This window comes from Spermophilus citellus (genome assembly GCF_964194105.1).
Source record: "Spermophilus citellus genome assembly, chromosome: 10".
NCBI lineage: Eukaryota > Metazoa > Chordata > Mammalia > Rodentia > Sciuridae > Spermophilus > Spermophilus citellus.
Window position 1 is genome coordinate 134,501,468 of NC_138197.1, and position 21,862 is coordinate 134,523,329.

A 21,862-nucleotide genomic window follows, 5' to 3' on the forward strand; every position below is an offset into this window, starting at 1 on the left:
TCAACTGTGGGGGTTGGGGGCCTCCCAGCATATGGAGGTGGCGCTGTTGGTTGGACACTTATGCCCTCTGGTGATAGAAAGGTGTTAGTAGCAGTCTCCTGTAGAGGTGGCGCTGTTGGTTGGACACTTACGCCCTCTGGTGATAGAAAGGTGTTAGTAGCCGTCTCCTGTTGTAACTTTTCCCCTGATGGCTTTTTCTGATCTAAACTTTCTTCCTCTGTCTGACTAGCTCGAGAGACCTTCTCTTTTACTTGAATCTTTTCCTCTGTCTGACTAACTTGACAGACCTTCTCTTTTACTTGAATCAATATGTCTTCTCCTTCCTCTACCTTTGTCTGAACTGAAGGCTTTGGACTAAGCAAAGAAGATACGAACGTCCACAATGGCAATGTGCCAACTGGCAGAGTCTTTGGGCTTTTTTTTTCTATTCTTTTTAAATCTTCACCATGATGGTTCCATTGTGGTATATTTAACAATTCCTCCTTAAAAAGCCATGGGCTACATTTTTGTATTGTATCATATACAATACGTATGCCCTGACTGCTCTTGATTTTACTGGGATGCCTCCTTCCTCTAACAGTTTACTTAACACTCTTTCGGTTTGTTTTTTATTAATTTCTGATCCCATATTTCTACTATAATACAACCCAACAAGATGATGCCAAACAAAGCCGAGACAGAATGAAACAAAAATGGAACAACACAAAATTATTATATCAGCCTTTCCATCTTCCTGAAATGTCCATCCGTCCTTGCTCCCTATCTGTTCCTCAGAAGCAAATCGTTTTTCCTCAGATGTGAGCGGTTTTTCTTCCGTTTCACTCATCTCCAGGGACAGGCAACTTAAAACAAAAGCAAAACAAAACAAAAGAGGAATCTTAAAATGGCTCCCCATCCTCTTGCCCTGCCCTCAGGGGCGAGCAGTTTACCTTATCACTTACCCTCAGTCGTTCCCCGTGCGGGCCACCAAATGCTGCAGTCTGGCTGGGCACAATTCAAAAGCCACTTTTCAAAAGAAATGAAGTTCATTTTTAGAACACACACCACACCACAGGAGCGCTTCAGGAATTCCCTCAGAGCCCAACTGCCACCACCGGCTTCCTGTGAGCCTCTCAACCCCCACTCCTCCCATTCTTGAGGCCAATTGGCTGGATCGCGTGGGCGGAGCCAAAAAAGTCCCCCAGTGAGCAGCTCCGTGGTCTGAAAGGGCGGGGAAACAGCCCAATGAGCATCACCGCAGAGGACCCAAGCAGTTGGCAGCTAGAAGTTTGCTGGGGCGGCTGTGAGCCAATCATCAGCTGGCAGCTGGAAGTTTGCTTGGGCCCCTTGGGCTGTGGCTCTCAACAGGCCTTCGTGGTTAGTTATGTGGTTCATGTATTATGTGTTTTCAGAGAACAAGGAAGGGTGTGGCTTTGCCCAGAGTGCTGCGTGTTGAAAACACAGTGGGTCCAATTGTACAGAAGGAGAAGTTGACAGGACTGTTTCAGGCCAGGCGGGGTGTCACTTCTGTTCTTTAGTCCTTGGAGCTTAACTTTGTGATAATGTGTCATTAGGGATGCATCCTCATGCCCAGCTACAGAGACTCAGAACCTGGACAAGCATTCTGTACTGATCGATTGATTTTTTCTTTTAGGTCTATACAAAATTCATAAACCTGATTTATAACCACTGGAATTTGTGCTGCTTGAAGCCAATGTCTCAGAACAGATCTTTGTTTTGTAGGAAAATCTTTGTCTAGGTGCCTGGTGTTTAGCCCCACGCTTGTCCAGGTAGTAGAAACCCTGAGGGAGGTGAGGAAATGATGGTGCTGTCTTCTTGAGACTCCCTGAAAGTCACAGTTGCTGTTATAGTCGCGCAGCCAGCCAGAGGAGGCTTGTGTCAGCCACAGCTTCCCATCCCTGGGACAGAGTGCCTGAGAATACCGACTTGGAGGGCAAATTCAGTGTTGGCTCCTAGTTTTTCATAAGTTTCAGTTCATGGTCAGCTGGATCCTTTGTTTCTGGGCCTGAGGTGAGGCAGGACTTCATGGTGGGAGCTGGTGTCAGGAGAGAGCCCAGGGACAGGGATACCCCTCCAGAGCAGGCCTGCTCCCTCAGTGTGACCGCTCATAGCTCATGTGGCTCTGAACCTTTCAGAGCCCTCAGGACTGACCGACCTCTCCCCGAGTTTCACCTCTGAACACGTGAGCCTTTGCGGACCCTCCAGGTCCAAAATAACCAGCCTGCTTTTCACTAGTGCTGTGAACAAGTTGTGTCCTGCTGAGACCCTGGCCCAGGCCTGGGGATCGTGCCCTGTGACAGATGTGGCTTGGCATGTTTCAGGAGCATCCTGTTCCTGAGGTCACTATGACCACTTGCCCCTTGTGCTATTGGCACTCTGCAGCCATCGTGCCCCCTGCAGCCTGTCTCCTTGTCCTTGAAGGCATCTTCCTCCACTGGCTCTGCGCACCCTTCTGGCCTTGTCACTTGTCCCTTCCTCAGTGTCATCTCCCATGTCTCTGCCACTGCGTGTCTGCCAGTGCCTGGGTCCTGTGCGCTCGGGCTTGCTCTGGCATGTGCCCTTTCATCCTGCCCGATTCCTCCAGCATCCCTTCCTGTACCAGAGTCCCATTTCCTAGGCCCATCTGTACCAACAAGAAGAACTGCCCTCCACAGGTGTCAGGTGACAGAGGACACTGCCACCTGTAAAGCATTATATAGTTTGATTGTTTGGGCCATGGATTTTTTTTAACTGCTCTTTCTAGGCAGAGTATTGTGCTAGGAGATGGGTCTTGGGTGCCTGGAGAGCCCCTAGTGACTCACTGTCTGGGAGGCCAAGAAAGAGCTGACAGGGCGGCACTTCACTGTGGGAGCTGCGCTGTGGTTGTGCTTGGGGACTGGGTGTGGAGGCAGGCCAGAGGAGGGGGTGTGAAGGGCAGACCTCAGGCCCAGGAGGGCCTTGCTGGAAGCAGGGTGGGGTGGGTGGGGGTACGGGGTGGGAGGCTGTGGGGGGAGGGGAAGACGTGGCATGTAGGGGCCCAGACCTGGCAGTGACCTCAGGGGATTAGGCTGCAGGGAGGATTGGAAGTTCCAGAGAAGCCCGAGGGATCCTCTTTGTGGAGAGTCTGTGGGCCAGGCTGAGCCCTGTGACTACCAAGGGGAGCCCTGTAAGGTAGTGGCACTGGGGCGCCAGGTGGTTAGATATGTGCAGCTTTGAAACTGTAGGCTGACTTATCCCGGGTCCCAGTTGGCTTCCCGTCCTGTGAAGCTTCCGAAATCCTTCTTCCTTCAGTCAGGTTGGGCTTTCTCCTAACCTAGAGGCTACATGCCCTCTTCCCCTCTCCATCAGGCCCAGGAGGCTGTGGTGTGTTTTGTGCCTGCGGCATGCTGGGCACTGTGACTGTGTGGGCTGCTGCTGTCTCCAGGCACTTAATGGAAGAGGAGAAGAAAAGGACCTTGTGTGGGTGTGCTTAAGGGTCCCTGGGGCGGGTTGTGGGAAGGATGGGTGCGCCCTGTGTCGTGCACGGCCTGTTTGCCTGGCGCCTGGTGCTGGCTGATAGTGCATGCAGCCTTTGCCACGGGAGAGTGTGGCCTCAGTCCTGTGCTATGTGTTGGTCTTCCCTGCCCACCTGTAAGGTCCCTGGAGGGAGCCAATACCCTGCCCTCTGCATCCTGGGTTGCAAGCTGGAGCTCAGGACAGGCTCGCTGAACTGGAGAAGGGGACAGAATTAGCAGCTGCTGAGCGTGGCTAGGCACTGATGTCTTCATTCAGCCTGATTTGGGCCACAGTGTGATGGGTCATTCGCCAGCAGGGATGTGATAGAAATAATGCTGTGCAATTTAATATGGTGATTTTTTTAAACAGTTTTTGCTTAAATTAGCAAAATGTTTCAGAATGTTAAATGTACTTGAGGTGGAAATGATTAGATCCCAGTGAAGGATAAGTAGATCTTGCTGGAACACCCAAGGAGGGGCTTCTGATCAGCTTTGGGAGTGAAGGGGTTATCCTTGTGGTATTTTATTGAACCACAAAATGTTATTTATAACTCATGTCAGGAGCAATTAAACTGATTGATGATTAAAAAAGTTTAATAGTTGAATAATAAGATGCAGTTCTTGACAGCTATTTTTTCTCCTTCTGGAAGCATATTTTATGAGTCTAATAACAGTGGGAAGGGTGGGCTGTATAATATGTTGTGGTGTAATTATCCAGTGCTAATATAATATTCAGTCTGGTGTTACATGGTATGTTACTTATAAAACATTAAAATACCAATTATGGTTTTTCGATTTATTATTGAAATGGTGTGTTAATTTTGACTTACCCTAACCAGGGTTAATTAGTACATATTGATATATTTGATTGAAAGTACACTAATGTGAGTTGAGGCCAAACAAAATAAGTTTTTTTCCAGTGGCCCCAGAAAGACGTCATCATTTTGGTTGTCTTGTGTGTTTTTGTGGGAAGATGGTGCCCACGCTGTGAGGAGGCTTGGATTGGAAGCTCCCCTGTTCTGCTGTGTAGAGACAGCAGCTCCCTGAGGCTCACCATGGGTGGTTTTGCTGGTGAGTGTCCTTAGAGCTACTCCTTAGGCTTAGAAAAATAAGGAGAGACAAAGTAGGAAGTACAGAGGCCCCTTGCAGTAAAAGTGCAGCTTCCTGGTAAATGGAACAGTAGAGTCTCTGTGCTAGTCCATCAAGCAACACAGGTGGGGAGCACAGCCCAGGGCTGTCCAGGTGAGGACCACACTCCTGTGGGGTGTGGCGAGACAGCAAGCAGAGGGGTTGCTGAAGGGCTGAGGAGGCGGAGGGGAGGCGCAGGAAGACACCAGGGTTCTGTGCAGTGTGGCTCCTCCAAACCCGCCAGTAGGAGGCTAAAGCCGTGGCGAGACCTTGATTTCCATGTAATCTTAAACATGTTTTCAGAAAAAAATTCCTTTCTAGTTCTTTTCTTTCTGATTCTTTTCTAATTGTAATACCAATTAGAGTATAAATGAAACAATAGGAAGTAAGTGAAATGATATATAATGTCAATTCTAGTTTATCAGAAAATGTGTATGAATGTAACATGTAACATGTGTATGAATGTTACTGCCAAGTTGTTTTTCCCGAAATTCATATGTTGAAGTCTTGACTCCTAGTACAGAAATGTATTGGGAGAGACTGAATTGAGGCAAATTATATTCCTTGCATCTATAATTATGCCACAATGAATCCTACTGTTATGTGTAACTGTTATGAGCTGATAAAAGTAATGACAAAAAAACTGGTAGTGAAGGTAAAATGAGGCCACTGTAGTCGCCCTAACCCAGTGTGTGAGCGAAGCTCAACAGGTGTACGGAGAGGACCCAGGAAGGGGACACCACCTGCACACAAGTGGGAGTGACCTCCGCTAGGGCCTTTGTCGTTGGGCGGCTGTCTGTGCTTTCTGATGGCGCTTTGACCAGCTAATTCTGCAGCCTGTACGACCGGCATCCCTTCCCTCTGCAGAGCGTGTTTGTAGGTGCTTTGATTTTCTTTGTTTTAGACTTCTCTGTTTCTCCAACTTACTGCCGAGTCAGTGTCCTAAGGAACCTTGCTAGGAAGGCCACGTCTGTGCGCCTGGAGAGCTGGGCACAAGTTCCGAGGCACAGGTTTTTTTGCCACTCAGCCCCTTTTAGTCCCAGTCCCCATGGTCCCCCTGCAGCCAGCTTCTCAATCTTGCCTATCCCCTGGCTGCATAGCCATCCTCTCATCTTGCTGGAGTGGACTGGGGTCTCTTAGCATGTTATGTAGAGGGGACCTCTTTCTGTTTTCCCTTCCTTGTCCATTTGGTGGTGGTCCCGTTCGTGCTGCAGGAAGCTGTGATTTCTGGGCGTTTCCACGTATTGAAAGGTTGAATTCAGATGAAGCTGCATGTGGCCTGTCCCTGCCCTCACCCAGCTACTTGTCCAGGTCTCCACTTGGCTCCGGGCTGAGCTCTTGCATCAGCCCTTGGTAGCAGGGTATCCAGCTTTGTGCCAAGCACGGGGACCCTCCCCAGTCCTGGGACCTGCTTCTTCACTGGTGCTGTACATGAGATCTGTCCTTGGGTGCTGTGATTTGAGGGTGTGCCCCCACGTTCACATGTTGGAGGTCAGGCCTTTGAGAGGTGATGAGGACTGTGCCCTCCAGTACCATTACTAGAAGAGGTGCCTGGTGGGGTGCTCCTTGCAGCAGTGAAACGTTTGAATGACATTGTATCCCAGAGTGAGGCTGTGGACAAGCAAGCTCAGATGCCACTGATTCTTCATACAGTTGTAAGCTGGACTGGGGTGCCCTTCTCTGCTCTCCAGCCCTGGGCCTAGCAGGAGGACGCCAGTCTGTTGAGATGTTCACTCATGATGCTGCGTGCCAGGATGGGAGTCTGGGTGACACTGTGGGGGTGAGTGTGGGGGTGGGCTCTGGCAGGTGCAGAGTGGTTGCCACAGACTTGGGCGGACCCTTGTTCTTTGGTGCAAGCCTGGGAAGGCTGATTTGGGAAGCTGAAGTGTTCTTGTGGGAGTGTTGTTAGGGCAGGAACAGGTAACTGGTGGAGTGAATTGAACTGTCTGTCACTGAGGAAGAGGTGTCTGTGGGGCTGTTCCTCGGTCTTGCCTTTTGAGTATGCAGCAGAGCTCTCCTCAGCCATAGTGACCTGCAGGATGTGCAGTAGCCACAAGTCAGGGCATGTTCTGCCCAGCAGGAAGGGACAGGCCAATGTTTTACAGGGTGGTCCATGTGTTCTTTCTAAGGGAACAAATTTCTTGTTAAAAAAGGCCAAAGAGCCATAAAGTGAGTAAATTATTTCTAATAGAGGTATGGTTTAAAATAAAAGAGCTGATAGGAAGCAGTCCTGTTTTGCTTTGAGCCATAACAAAGTAACACGTGGATCTGTCCAGTGTTTGTTTCCATAGAGTAGTCTCAGGGCTTTTCTGCCGTTTTGTCCCACCCACCCGGGATACTGCAGGGTGAGCAGTGTTTTACTTCATTTATTTATTCCCTCCCTCCCTCCCTCCCTCCCTCCCTCCCTCCTTCCTTCCTTCCTTCCTTCCTTCCTTCCTTCCTTCCTTCCTTCCTTCCTTCCTGTTGTAGATGGACACAGTACCTTTATTTTATTAATTTTTATGTGGTGCTGAGGATGGAACCCAGTGCCTCCCACATGCTGGGCAAGTTCTCTACCGCTGAGCCACACCCCCAGCCTCTACTTCATTTTCATGGTCCATCTCCTGGAAGTAATAGAGGGGTCTGATTTTTTTTTGAAATGTATCAATTTCTGATGGATGGCATCCAGGCATGGTGCAGGCTACAAATGTCTAGCCCAGGGGCTGGGCTGCCTGTCCTGTGGGTGGAGAAGCCATGCTAGGGAGTGCTCACAGACAGTTGCTGACTTGCAAGAGTTGCTGTGGAGGCCCCAGCCATGTACCTCGCGTTGGTCTTAGTGCAGGAAAATCGTTGCTGGTCCCAGCCGTTGGCACTTCCAGCCTCCCTGTAAATTTCATGTGAGGAATCCTAGCTGGGGTGTGTGTACCACCATGCATGAACAGAACTTTGGAATCCATGTGTCTGATTCATGGAAGACCAAGATTCGAGGAGTGAAGGGGCTCCCCCTTTGGTACATGGCCCAGCCAGGGTCATCGGGCATGGCCAGGAGAGGGCTGTAAGTCTTCAGGCTGGAACAGCAGCTCTTGTAGCCTTAGCTACACCACAGGAGTGCCAGCAGCAAGCCCATCTGCCAAGGTGGTCTTGGCAATCTGGGTGCTGTTCCCAGGGAATGAGAAGGGGGCCTGGTTCATTGTCTGGTCTGGTGGAGGGATGTGTCCTGCCCACTCTCATTTGGTGTGTGCATTTCCACCTTGTTGCCCAAGCGTGGCCAGAGCATGAGCTGCAATAAGGGCTTGGTGGGGGGCTGCCTCCTCCCAGTTCCCCAGGGGCCCATCTTGGTATGGTGCATCACCTGGGCTTAGCTGCATTCTGGGTTTTCAAGAGCTTTAATGCTGCCTTGCAGTCATGTGCAGAAGTGTTCTGAGGGCTCTGGTGGTTCTGAGGACCTGTTTCTTGTCACTTGTATCACTAGGATCCATTCTGGAATTTGATATCTTGGCTATTTTTATTGGTGAACTGGGTGTGTCTTATTATGTTGATTTAATAACTAATGATGGCCATTACTTCTTGATTTTAACTGACTTTTTTTTTTTGGTAAATTACTTTTTTTTTTAAAGAGAGAGAGAGAGAGAGAGAGAGAGAGAGAGAGAGAGAGAGAGAGAGAGAGAATTTTAATATTTATTTTTTAGTTATCGGCGGACACAACATCTTTGTATGTGGTGCTGAGGATCGAACCCGGGCCGCACGCATGCCAGGCGAGCATGCTACCGCTTGAGCCACATCCCCAGCCCTGGTAAATTACTTTATCTGGATTTTTTTTTTCCCATTTCTGTTGGGCTACAGAATAGTATTATAGAATACAGATAGGCCTCTTATTGAGAAGTCATTCATTAGAGCTTATTGATATGAATGCTTAGCCTGTAATGAATCATAAATGTTTTTCCAATTTGGTTTTTCACCTACAACCACTTTCAGATTCTTATCTGATATCAGTCCAGTTTTCTTGTGCTCTGGGCTGTGGCCTAGGAAGTCTCTTCCTGACCCTCAGACCTGAGCTTTAAGCTTTCCAAAGGGGGTTCCCTGAGGTGGCGCTGTGCTTTGCCACCACAGGCTGAAGATGGGGACGTGTCCTTGCACAGAGCTCTTGGTGTGACTGTTTGTCACAGTGGAGCATTCCACGTGGGTGTGAATGTCAGTTGCCTTCCCATTGTGGCTACCATGGTCTTCAGAATGAGCAGAGCCTCTCTTAGTCTTTCTTTCTTCCCATTTGGCCCCCTTGTTTATGATCTGCAGGAGGGAACATTTTGCTGTTTGATTTAAAGACTTGTTCATCCATCGAGGGATTATTTCTGACTTAATTAGATAAAGTGAGTGCATCAATTTAGTGGATTGATTTATGATCAGTTTGCGTTTTCACATTATCAGGACTGAAGAAAGCTTATTCTCTATGTGAAATCCTGCTGTTGCCTTGTGGAAGGTGGGTGACTACAGAATTTTCTAATTGGAAACACAGAGGCATAGAGGAGGTCCTAGCAGAAGGCCCTGGGCTCCTTTCCCCTTGACAAATGACAGGGCTCAGTGCTTTAATTCAGTGCACATGCAAAAGGCCAGCTTTTGTTCTGGGTGAGGAGGACGCCAGGCCCCTGCATTGTGGGAGCAGGAGCACGTCCCTGGGCCCACATGCCCGGTAGGGTGATGTGTACCTTGCTTTTGACTTACAGATTGTGAGAAGAGGGCAGGACTGGGGTGAAAGCCTGCTTCATCAGGCAGGTTGGGATCCTGTTTTCCCGAGAAACTTCGCCCGTAATTCCCAGAGCTCAGCTTTGCAATGGCTGCAGCTGTTTAAGGGTCTCAAAATAGCAAAACCACCCTGCCCTCTCTTGAGGGAGCCTGAGCTTGTGCGCAAGGGGGTGGAGGGGAGATAGTGGTGTAGGGGCAGTGCTGTTCCCCAAGGCTGTTGCCTCAGATTCAGCAACAACTTGAATGCCTCTTTTATCAAGAGATCGCTTTTTCCCATTCTTCATAGAACACCTTGGTGTGGGTTTCTGCGTTCTCTTCCAGTTGTGCATGTCCTCACTCCTTCTCCTGGGTCGCAAACGCAGTGGCCTGCTCCTTCCTGTGGTATGCTCATTGAGCCCCTGCTGTGTGCACCCTGGAGAACAAGGGGAATGGTCTGTACCGTGAGGAGCTGCTAGTATTGTGGGGAACAGCAGTAGACGGTGAAGACACAGTAGAGCTGGTGGCACGCATCCTGGGGGACCTTGGGCAGGCCACATCCCTCTACAGTGCTGGTCGGAAACTTCTACTCATAGCATCATTGAAAACAGAGTTCCAGACAAATTCAGAGACTATTATAAGGTTAATTTTTTCTCTCAACAATGGCATGGTTATGACCAAAAGTCCAGGAGTCTTTCACTCTGCTCCCTAGTGTCCTGTCCTCATTTTTCTGTGTGGAATCTGATACCAGTTTACTTAAACAGAGTGGGCACACTGCTTCCCAGGGTTCTCCAGACCAGTATGTCTTTGGCCCGGGGCGCTGCTTAGAGGCCTCTTTGGGCTGGGAAGATGCTCTTGGGCAAGGCCTGGCCCGTGTTGTGCATGTTGTGTTATTCTGGGGTCATTGACTGTTGACACTCACCCTTAACCGTATGCTGGTCTGTGGCTGCAAGCAGGTGACTGAAGCATACAGCCATGGAGCAGAACTGTTCAGATCCATGGTCCTAGTTTAGTGTGTGACCTTGAGTTGATTGTCATTTGTATTAGAATTTACCATTCCCAGTGCTAAACCAATTTCATCATAGCATGAGTTGTTTTTGCTGAACCAAAGAATTTCGTGAATTCATAGTCCTGAGTTGTGATGCTATTGTCACCAAAGCAGGACTTATTTTCTCTGCAGTGGAACCCAAATCTTTGTAATTAAGTGCTAAAATCTCCACCAGCCAAGTGTCAGGGCTTCAGATGTAAAGTGCCCAAGCTGGGAAATGCAGAGATTAGATCCACAGAGCAGCTCTGGCTTCCTTATGAAGAATGGAGCATTTTGTTTACCAGTTAAGCTTCTAACTACATGAAGAGGTTTAGTGCAGGTTTGTGTCACGTGGGTGAGTGGTGTAGTCATGACCACTGCTGTTCGTTCCCTGCCCATGGCTGACGCTCCCAGGTGCGCTGGGTCTTACCTGTGCTCTGTGCTCCAGGGCTCTCTGTCCCGATGCTTGGCACCCTTCCACGTGTTTAAATGAGGGATTTGAGTCTTTGCTAAACATCAGCTCTTCCCTGTGGGTTATGACGAGAGACCTGAACTTGGATCAGACCTTTGTGCTCTCTTGTCCTCTCTGATGGTTACATGGAAGAGGTCCAGTGCTCGGGTCTCATGGCTGTTTTGCATGTGGCCTTCATAGGAGGCAGGAAGGCCTGTGAGAGGAAGGATCCCTGGGCCTGGGCTGACCTTGTTGTGTGGCTCTTTGCTGAATGGCAGAAGAGGCCATGAACATGCGTGGCTGGAGGGTGTGGGTGCTCTTTGTTCATGGAGTCTCACCTTCTAGAGTGGAAGCTGCATGAGGCAGGCACAGTGACTGTGGAGTCCCTCCTCCTCTGTCCCAGCCAGAGGGCTCCATGCAGGGCTATTGTCAGACGGGCAGAAGGAGCCACACAGTCTCTGCTATGCCATGGACCCTGGTTCATGGCCAGGCCCTTCCAGTTTGTGCTGTGTCCCCCTGCCGGCAGGCCCCTTACCTGTGCCCTCCCTCGGGCTTTCCCCAGGACAGGTCCTGTGCACCCAGGCAGCACCAGCAGACCTGGCTGTGGACCTGGAAGACAGGCTCCCTGGGGGAGAGGTGGCAGGGAGCAGTCCTGGCTGCCCGTCAGCTGTCCCTGGTGAGCAGTGCTCACCACCATCACCCTCCCTGTGCCTCTTGTTTGCTGGACATGGAAAGATGGATAGAAAGTAACTGCTCTTTGTTTCCCTAGAAGAGGTATTCCAGAGCAGCAGTTAGGTTCCCGTGTGGCTTTCTCCACACTAGGTCGAGCTCCTCCCCACTTGCGTTGTTCCCTGCATTTGCCACCACTCACCACCCCCTATTGGACTGTCTGTCCACCCACCTGTCCAAGCAGACTGTGGATGCAGCTGTCGTGCAAATGCTGCCCTTCACTCCGTAGTGCTGTACTGGCCCTTGTCATTTGGCATCATCTCAGATCATATGCAGGGGCAGTGTCGCCGCCGCTTTGCTGTGGGGATGTTCATCTGGGAAAGGACAGACCCTCGTCAGACACTCAAGTGGCTCAGGCGGCGCCGTCTTTCCTTTTGCAAAGGTAGTAACTGTGCATTGTGAGAACGCACTGCCCCTGCGTTCCGCACAGAAGACGAGCCTGCCTTCTGCTCCCGCCGTGCCGAGGGTGTCCAGGGCTCCTGCACACTCTGCTTGTGGAGCTTTCCATGTGAAGGGAGTTGGTGATCAAGGTCGGGTATTTTATAAATTGACTTTGTGACTTAAAAATACAAGAAGGTTTTTAACCCCTGCCCTCCTAAGCCTTTCTGCAATGTAAGGTGACAGGTAAGATTATTCTTGATTAAATATCCTGGGACTTTACATTCTGTGGCGGTCCACTTGGGACTGCTGGTCTTCCCAGGCTGCAGGAGGGCTCCTCTGCCTCCTCCAGGTTCTTGAGGTTTAGCTTGTGTACTTTTGATCTCCTTGGGGTCATGGCTTAGACCTTTTCACCTTGGTGTTCCCAGGCCACAGGGCCTGCCCTGTGCAGGGAGGTGCCATGGTAACATGGGAGAAGGTGGGCTGGTCCATTCAAGAACAGCACCAAACATGTCGGTGTTAATGTTGATCTGTGATGAAACGATTAACATAAAAACTAGGATGGAGTCAGGAAATTCTGTCGTTTTTAACGATGTATTTTGCATAAATGTGTCAACTAGAGCATCCCAGAGGTAGCCCATCCCCGGGCCAGGCAGTCAAAATGACTGGGAGGAGGTTGAGATTATGGGTGTCCCCCCAGCCCCCTCAGGAGTGCCTGTGCTTATCCACCTTCTGTCCTACCCGCCGCCTCGAGGCAGCTTGTGGAGCAGAGTGTCTTTATGGCTCAGGTGAGAAACAGGTAAGCCCAGTTCTCCAGGAGCCAAGGGCAGTGCTGCCCCAGAGCACATGGTCACCACTTTCCATCACTGGCCACCAGGCCTGTTTGCCCTTTTTACCTGTGTATTCATAAGTTTCCCCTATGGGTCACGTTTCTTTCTTTGAACCTGGGATGTCTTGGAATTCCTCAGTGTCTGTGTTTCTGTTATTTGTGATCTTAGTAAAGTCTTTCCATTGATGTTGATGGTGTTGTCTTTCCTGTTTGTGTGACATATTTGGGAGCTGACCCCAGCCACATTGTTGTGTCTGCCCAGCTACAAATGTCCTGACCCAGTTGCCTCTGGCCTCTGACTGTTGGGCCTCCCTGGTGCTCTGTGCTCCAGTTCCTCCCATCTCCTCTCCCTGCCCCTGGGCTGCACATGCCTGGTGGAAAGTGTGTGTCTTTGGAGTCAGGTGGCCTAGAGTTAGGAAATCTATTCTGACTGTTTGGCTTTTTTGGTGTCTTGATTTTGAGGACACATTCCCCCTGCCATTTCCCTGGTCCTTGTGGAAAGTGAGTTGATATCAGCTTCCCAGAGATGGAAGGGACCCAAGCCCGCCAATCTCACCTGTGGTTCTGTCCAGCCATGCTCCCAGGACTGCCAGTGTCCTGTCCTCTGTGGGGCCATGTATGGGGGCCCTGGATGGTCTTGCCAGCCCAGGGGTATTTCTGCACCCCACCCCTGTGCTCTGAAGTGGCCATGATAGCCTGGGCTTCCACAGTGACCTAGCCTGCTCTTAATGCCTTGGGCTAGTGAAGGGGGGCTGCCCTGTTGGACCTGGTCCAGGGGAGGTTGATCTCATTCTAACAGTCAGGGCAGTTCTGATTCTCTTGGTGTTTAGAAGACGAAGCATCGTAAGAGCTCTCTGAGTTCAATGCCGTTACCTCATTGCATCAAAGAGGAATGAAGGGCCCATTGTGAGAATCGACACCTAGAGCAGGCTGCTGCCCATTTCCTTGGGTAAAGTACTAAGTTGGCTGAACAGAGGAATCAGGGCTCTTGCCCATCTCTTGTAGCACCAGCCCTGCTGCTCCTGTGAACCAAGGTGAGGCTTCTGAGGCCGGGGTGGGGGGTGGGGGGCCTGTTCACTCTTTTTTTGTAGCCGGGAAAGCACCCTTGTGCTGGTAAAGCCCTGGAAAGTGAGAGCATGTTGGTGGAAAACATCTCAAAAAAAGTCCTCTGATGATGGTGCTGATTCAGTTCCCTGAGACTGGGAGATAAAGTCAGATCCTCTCTGAACCTGCGGGATGTGGAATTGATTCTGCTGAAGCTGTTTTCCCAGCAGGCAAATTACAGTGTGAGGAGGCTGTGCCTGTTGTGGGTGTCCTTGGCTTCCTGGTTCTCTCAGCAGGACGGCACACGATGGATCCGGCTTGCTTCTACTGTCGCTGTTGGACTATGCCCGTTGGTGAGCTCCTGAGCCCCAGATTCTGTGTTTAACCAGGTGAAGATGACTGCCCCCACCCTGGCAGCCTGAGGAGTTCAGGAGGCAGCGCCTTCTGAAAGTCTCTGGGGAGTTTGTTATGGGGGGGGGGTTCTCAGGTCTGATGCTGGGCTCCTGGGCCCACAGGCTTCCAAGGCCAGACTCTGCAGGACTGGAGCTCAGTGAATAGAGCGGTCCCCACATGCTGGAGCAAGAGCCTGAAACCCTGCATGGTCCAGGGTGGATAGAGGTGCTGGAGCCGCAGGTGTCCCAGGCTAGCTTTGCCCCTTTGTGTGGGCTTTTCGAGGATCTCAAAACTCAGTGAATACAGCATGTGCTGCTGTTGTCCATGCTGCGAGTCTGCTCTGCTGTATGGTGTACTGTGAGCACCATGTCCTGAGGGAGGGAAGCCAGGTGCCCATGGCCACCCAGCGTGTGGCTGCACCCACATAGAGAGAGCTGGAATTTGGGTGGTGGCTTCCAGGGACTGTGGGAGGGACAAAGACTTCTCACTGGGGTGATCAAAGGGCTCTGGAATTGTTGGTGGTGACTGTGTGACTTTGTGCATATGCTAGAGACCCCTAGCTTGTAAACTTACCGAGATTGACCTTTATGGGATATGGATTATGTTTCAGTTTAAAAAGCCCCATAACCCATATAGAAACACCCCTTACTGCCTCAGAAAGAGGCATGGTGGGATTGTAGGCACTGACCCACACTGGCTGTTTGTCCAGGACTGTCATTGTCTTGTCCCAGCTCTCGAGGTCAGCCCCCACCACTGGATAGTGCTGCGGAAACACTCTTCCCTTGTAGCTTTCTGGTCTCTTCTGTGAACCAAGAACCAAGGAGGCAGTGTAACTACTGCTGGTGTGAGCTAGGACCGTGCAGGGAGGTGGTGTGCTCACTTGCTTCTGGTGGGAACTAGGACTGTGCAGGCTGCTATTAAGAAGGTTGGTGTCAAGGGTGGATAGCAGGTGAACAGGAGTTGAAGCTCTGGTCCTTCTTGGGAGCCATGCTGCAACAAAACAGGCTGCTGGCACAGGGCTGTTTTGTCTCCACTCCCTCCCTGTCCGTAGTGTGATGGAAGTGGGGATGTGACAGAGGTAAAGGGTGATCATATTTGAAATACAGGGAAGGGGGCCTGGCTATGACGAATGTGAATGCAGCAGGTGCTGCTGTTGTCCGCGCTGTGACTGCACGTCTGCTCTGCTCAGGACTTTCTGAATGTATCTGGACTAACCTGCCTTCCTTCGTAAAGAACATGTTCCTTGCAAAGATGCATGCACATTTTCAAATGAAATAGAAGAAAGAAAATTAAATAATAGGATCCATCAATTTTAAACATTTGCGAGTGCCATGCTGGATGATAGCAGTTTTTGTAAGGGTCTGAAATTAAACGTTGTTCAAATATCTGATAAGTCATTTCAATTAGGCATCTGTTTTGCATTTTAAAAACTTTTAAGTTATGTTTCCTCATTAGGTGTGTTATACTTTCAGGAGATTTCTGAGTGCATGTTGTCAGTTATTTCTTTGAAGCACATCTGTGTTACTGGTTTCTGGGGTGTTTGATCTTACAGGAGTATTTACACAGTGTAGTTTGGAAACTCTAACCTTGGAAACAGATTTTTAGAGGAATTACTGCTCAAGGAATATGTAAATATATTACAGAGTTCAAAAAATTTGATGGAGAAACTTACAGATCTGTTAGGAGTAAGTAATATATTCTAGGTTCATTCTGGTCAGAATGTGAAGTGCCTGAGAAATAATAATAACAATATATTAATTATGTTAATTAATTGGAGAGGATTCAGAGTATAATTTTCTGCCACTAATTAGGTATTAAAATAAAGGCATTAAGTGATGAGGTGTGAGACGCCACAAGCTGGTTGGTGGTGGGAAAGAGTGGGTGGGGGTCGACAGCGCCTGGGGTCTCTCGTCGCCACCTCCCGGTGTTGTTTACTTCTGTGGCTAATTGCACCTCGTCTTTTCCTGCTGGTGCTGCCCAGAAGAGGAGGACGTGGATGCGGTGGACGTCTCCAGCGTGCCTGAGGAAGTGCTGCGCAACATTGAGGCCGACACCTACTGGTGCATGAGCAAGCTGCTGGATGGCATCCAGGTGAGCCTGGCAAGGGCCGTGGGCGTTGGGTCCAGCCCACAGGCCTGCTCCCCGATCTGAGCCGACTCTTACTAGCTTCAGGAGCCTCCGTTTCTGCATCTGGAGCAGCAGCCCGCCCTCCTCAAGGTGACGGGTGTGAGCCTTGTCTTTGTGTCCCTGGGTGGTCATGATGTCCTGTTCAGGGTTTCAGCGGGAAGGTGGTACAGTCTGCTCCCCGTGGCTTCTGGTTTTTCACCCTGTGCCCACAGAGGCCAGCCTCCAGCTGCATGTGGATTGGTCCAGGAGCCATGGACCACATGTGGCCAAGAGTGCTTGGAGGATATTGCCCTTTAAAGGGCATCAAGGTCAGTGCTGCTCATGTCTGTAGTACCTGGGCCCGCGAGCACATCTTAGTTCTGCCAGCTGGGTGCCAGGCTCCAGTGTTGGGGACTGTGGCTGCCTCTGGTCCAGCATGCCGTGTGGAGGTGTTGTCTCCTGCACCCCTGCCCTGTGCTGGGAGTTGTGCTGAAAACCCAGGAGGCCGCAGGGTGTGAGGTATGAGGCCGCAAGAAGCTCCCCCTGGGCTGCGGCACGGGGAGGTGGCAAGCAGGGCGCTGAGGACTGGATGTGGGGGGAAGGGACTCCAAGGACTTGTCAGACAGGGGGGAAGCCTCTGCAGGGTGTGGTGGACGGAAGCTTTTGCAGGACTAGATGTTCCTCCCAAGGGTCACTGTGGGAGCCCTGATGCCCAGGCCCCTTCAAGGGTTCCTCCCAGCTGCAGGGCGGGGCCTTCCTCTGGCAGGTGGGAGGCGGGGCCTGGCTGCGCTCATTTTGCTTTTCCTGTACTGTTGTCACCATAGCCGTGCCTGGTACCCCTTGTTAAAGAGGTCTCAGCTCTGCTGCTGGATCTGCCAGGGTCAAAACAAGATTTTATGAAGTTCAGTATGAAGGTTAATTTTAAAAAATGAGCCACGTTGGTTGCATTGAGGAAAACTGGGTCTGTATTGCTTTTGATAACTGAGGAAATGGCGAGAGAAATTCGAATCCCTCATGTAAGTGAAGAGTGGAAGCCCCGCATCTCCCGCTAATCGGGATGTGATCATGACTTATTCTGTTTCTTGTAAAGAAAAATGTGCCCGCTAGAGATGTATTTTGGCCCAAATGTCAATTTTTCATGTCTGTGCTCTGTTAGGGTTTTCTTATTTTTTATCTTTCCTTCTAGAACTTAAGGCTCTCCCCTTAGAAGAGGGATTGAATCATGATGTAAGACTATCAATTCCCACTGTCGCTTCTCTGGTTGGAAGTGATGGAACTTGTGCCATTTAAAAACAGGATTATCTGGCTGGTGTTTGTAAATAAGATCAGCTGTACAACACGGTCGGTCGATGCTGGCTTTCCTTTTCCCCTGAGCTTGTTGCTGAGGACAGGGCTTATGGACAGTTTGACGGCAGAGGCTGGCACTTCTCGGTGCACACTCACCCCGTGGCAGTCCAGGGGAGCTGTTGTCTCTCTTTTTTGTGGTCACACTTGATTCCTGTGAGCCTCCCCTGAGCTGCAGTTGAGTGATGTCAGTGACATTGTCCAGGGATGGGGGCACTGCTTTGATTCTTAGGGCTGAGGTTGCCCCGTGACCAGAGTCAGCCCCTCCCAGGCACTGTTGGGGTTGCAGGCAAGGGCTGGCATTATTTTAGGGTTAGGTATGTGTGAGGATAAGAGCTAGTTAAAATTCCAGCTTGTGCGAACCAGAGTGTCAGCCCCTGAGGGTCCAGTGCCTCTGTCCATGGTCCCGGGCCACTCTTGTCCCTTTTCTTTTTCCTGCTTCCAGCCTCCTGGGCCTCAGCTGCTGCTGCTTAGAGCTGCTTAAGCAGGCGTCTCTGCTCATCATCACTCTGATTAGAAGTATGAGGGGAAAACTCTGTCTTGGTTCTGTTTGGTGCTGACTCTCACCAGTGTTCCCAGCTGCTTGCCAAGGTCAGGCTCCTGGTCAAGGTGTGACAACCATCTATACCATTCCAAAGAGACTGCAGTGGAGCCACTGCACTGAAACTGGGTGCTGGGCTTTCCTCCTGAGGAGTGAGAACTGCACACGCATGTCTGGGGCCACAGGTGTTGTGAGTGGTGGGCAGTAACAGTGGGTGTGGAGTGGCAACTGATTGTGCCTCCTGCATGATGGTGCTTCCTGGAGTTGGTGCTGAACCTCATGACAGATCTGAGGTGACACCTGCACACCAATGCCAAGGGAGCTGGAACCACCAGCCCAAGGTGGTCGGGCTTGCGTGAGAGCCCACGTTCTGACCCTTTAGCCAGGGGTCTGTGTTCTACTCTGACCGGGGCCTTTCTAAGTTGAAGTAGGTTGCATGCGTTCCATTTTGCAGAGTGGGTTCCAGAGGCACAAACCACCTGTCTATTTTACCTTCTGACATACTGGACAGTGGTCACTATGTTTGTGATTCACCTGGGAGTCTCATTCTGACATGCTGTATTCCACGATGTTATGGTAATTGACCAGTTAACTCTGTTGACTTGGCCAGAGTGTGGTGAGCATCTTCCTGTAGAGGAGCTGGGCTCGTTTGGTGAGTGTGACAGCACTGCCTTGCTGTCCTGGGGAGCCCAGCACCACTGGGATGGGCTGGGAGAGATGGCTGGCAGATGAACACCCACATGCAGCCTGGGGAGGCCCATACCACTCTGCAGCAAAGGCCCCGTGACGCTGGGCCACTGTGAACAGAAGGTGTTTAAATGCATTGCTGGACTCCTCGCCACCAGGTGAGGGTGTCCATGAAGAAATGGACTCTTCAGCCACCAGGGCAGGCCCTCCAGGAAGGAATGGACTCCTCAGCCACCAGGGCCAATCCCCGAGAAAGGAAGAGTGGGGAGCCTCCCTGGTGGCTGGTGCATTGGAGGCATCAGATGCAGGGTTAGGTCTCCCGTGCTGGCAGCGTGTGGAATATGGGACAAGCTGGCCCTGCCCAGGGAAGTTGAGGTGCTGTCCAGAGCCAAAGCAGATGGTCCTGCAGTGGGCAAACCAGGTCAATGTTTCAGGACCCCTTGACATTCTTAAAAATCACTGAAGAACCAAAGAGCTACCCACTAGTTCTGCTGAATACAAACAATTTAAAAGTATTTAGTAACTTGTTTGAAACTAATTATGGCTAACCCAGGGTAAGCTATTATTTTATGATATTATTTCTATAATGAATTAATATTTTCTATAATAAAAATATTTAGTTGTGAGAAAGGCTCCCCTTCACCATTTTGTAAATTTCCTTAGTATCTAACTTAATAGAAGACAAAGCAATCATTTATGTTGGTGTAGTCAATATATTATAATTTTTTTTGGCGGGGGTTGAAGGACATGAACAAACTTCAGCCATACACAGGTATGTGGTTGGAAAAGGGAGCGTTTAATATCTTTTCCAGATAATTGTGGACTTTTTCTTTAATACTCTATCATAACTCAATATTTGAGGTTTCTGAAGTCCGCTGCACCTCACACACATGTGAATGTCTGTCTGGTGGTGGCTGTTGCACTTCGTGGCTTTTACCCACGTGTGGCTCTGGAACCTCACACACAGTTGGATGGGAAACGCTGGGCTGTGCGCTAATGCAGGGTTGCTCAAGGCTGTCATGGGTTGGTATCCAAACTTGGTTGTGTTGTCCTACAATGTCACAGCTTCACGTTCACTGGCATTACGACATTCCCAGCATTCTCATGGAGAAGCTGAAGCCACCAGCCACAGTAGGAATGAAAGTCTTCCACAATTCAGGTTCTGTCTTAAAAGCTCAAATACCATAGTGGACAACAGTAACTACCCATTGTTTTCTTGAAACAACAGGCTGAGTTCATTTTTGAGGAAATGTCTGCTGGAGACTCAAATTTTAATAACCAATTTGTCTCACGTGCTTGTCCTTTAAGTAAAAATGGTGTTTTTTGAAGAAGGTGTTCAGTCTGGCTCACACAGAAACCGCCACACTGAGATCTGCCTTGGGAGGTAGTGGTGTTGCTCATTAGGCACCACGGGGTGTCACATAGCCTTCCTGTCCTGCCCCATGGAGTGTCGGACAGCTGTCTCCTCAAGAGCGGGACTAAGCTCATCTTAATAGCATGATTAGACTGGATTTGACTGCAGTGTTTAAGTTCCTACTTCATCAAGGACATTCTTAAAGGAAGCTGCCTTTTGTCTTAAACTGTGGCATGTGGCATTAGGAATGATTGTGGCCTGGCATGAGTTTGTGGTGCTGCATGCATTCCTGCCAGCTGACTCACATGGCTTGTGTCCCCAGAGCAGGTGCTAACAATGCCAACATCCTAGTTTTGTCATGGAAATGGTTTTGTTCTCACACACTACTAGAGAAGGTCTTGGGGACACTGGTAGGTGACTGGCCAGCCTTTGAGAACTTTTCCCTGAAAAAAGCATGGTCCCTATCACAGATGCAGCTCATGAGAGAGTGCCAAGCAAGCCGATGAGGAGTGCCCGAGGACAAGACCTGGCTGCCGCTTTGCGCTGTCGTCAGGGGCTTGGAGTGCCCCAACAGAGATGGAAGGGCCTGGGATGGGAGGTTCAAGTGGTGAGGGTAAAGGAGCAGTTCAGAATCAAGAATGAGATCGGAGAGTTTCAAAAGAAGTAGAAAGAATTTCTGGTAATCAAAATAATAGTCATTGAAATTTACAACCCATTAGACACAGAGAGAATTAATTGACCTCAAATGGAGTTCTGAGAAAATTACTGAGTAGGCAGCATAGCGAGATGCTGAAAATAAGACAGAGATTAAGACCTGAAACAGAGTATGAACAAACAGATCTAGAGAGAGAAAATGCATTGGAGAAGAGTCAGTGTTTATAAGATTATGGCTGAGAATTTTAAGTTATTGCTTATGTGCAATAAATAAGTCCCTAGAAAGATGAATTGAGCCAGGTGTGGTGGTACACCGCTCTAATCCCAGTGACTCGGGAGGCTAAGGCAGGAGGACCACAAGTTTGAGGCCAGCCTCAGCAACTTGTTGAGGCCCTAAGCAATTTAGACTTTGGCTCATAAAAAAAATGGAGCTGGGGATGAGGGTTAGTGTTAGGTGCCCTTGGGTTCAATCCCTGATATCAAAAAACAGAACAAACAAAAACAAGGAAAGGGGAGTTAAAACAAAATCGCACAGAGACATGAGAGCGAGTCATGAATAGGAAAGACAAGAGTGTCTCCAAGGACAGGAAGGCCAGTGACCTACATCTGGAGATGACAATAGATGGGAAGCCAACTGCAACAGAAAGATCCCCTACTGGGGGCCCCTGGAGTGATGTGGTTGGCGTTCTGAGGCAGTAGCTGTCTCGCCAGTGGATTTGAGACTAGGAGCCACCTGTGTGCTGCTCAGGATACCCAGGGAAAACAGCTGGGAGGGGCAGCGGGAGGGTTAGGAGAAGTGCACCAGGTAAGTGCTCAGCTCTGTGCGGGCAGGTGGTTGGGCAGCTCTCAAGGAGCCTGGGCAGTGTGGGCTCTTGGATGAGGTGGCTGTAGGGCAGAAGCATGGTTAGGGATAGGTACTGCCCAGGGGGGAGTGGGTGAACCTACTGGGGAAGATACAGCTCACAAGGTGATTTCAGCAGCACGTTGGATCCATTACAGAAGTACAAGGAAGGGAGGAAGGAGGGTGAG

At 50.0% G+C, this 21,862-nt stretch overlaps 1 protein-coding gene across 3 annotated transcripts in view; it reads left to right on the top strand.

The window, feature by feature from the left end:
* Positions 1–21,862, top strand: part of TBC1D22A (TBC1 domain family member 22A) — a 309,293-nt gene that overhangs the window by 145,868 nt on the left and 141,563 nt on the right. For 2 of the 3 annotated variants that reach the window (XM_081311235.1, XM_081311237.1), the window contains one exon: positions 16,129–16,238. In XM_081311235.1, the coding sequence (XP_081167361.1) occupies positions 16,129–16,238 (110 nt within the window). The remainder of the gene's footprint in view (positions 1–16,128; positions 16,239–21,862) is intronic. The other variant, XM_081311236.1, reaches the window with a different exon arrangement.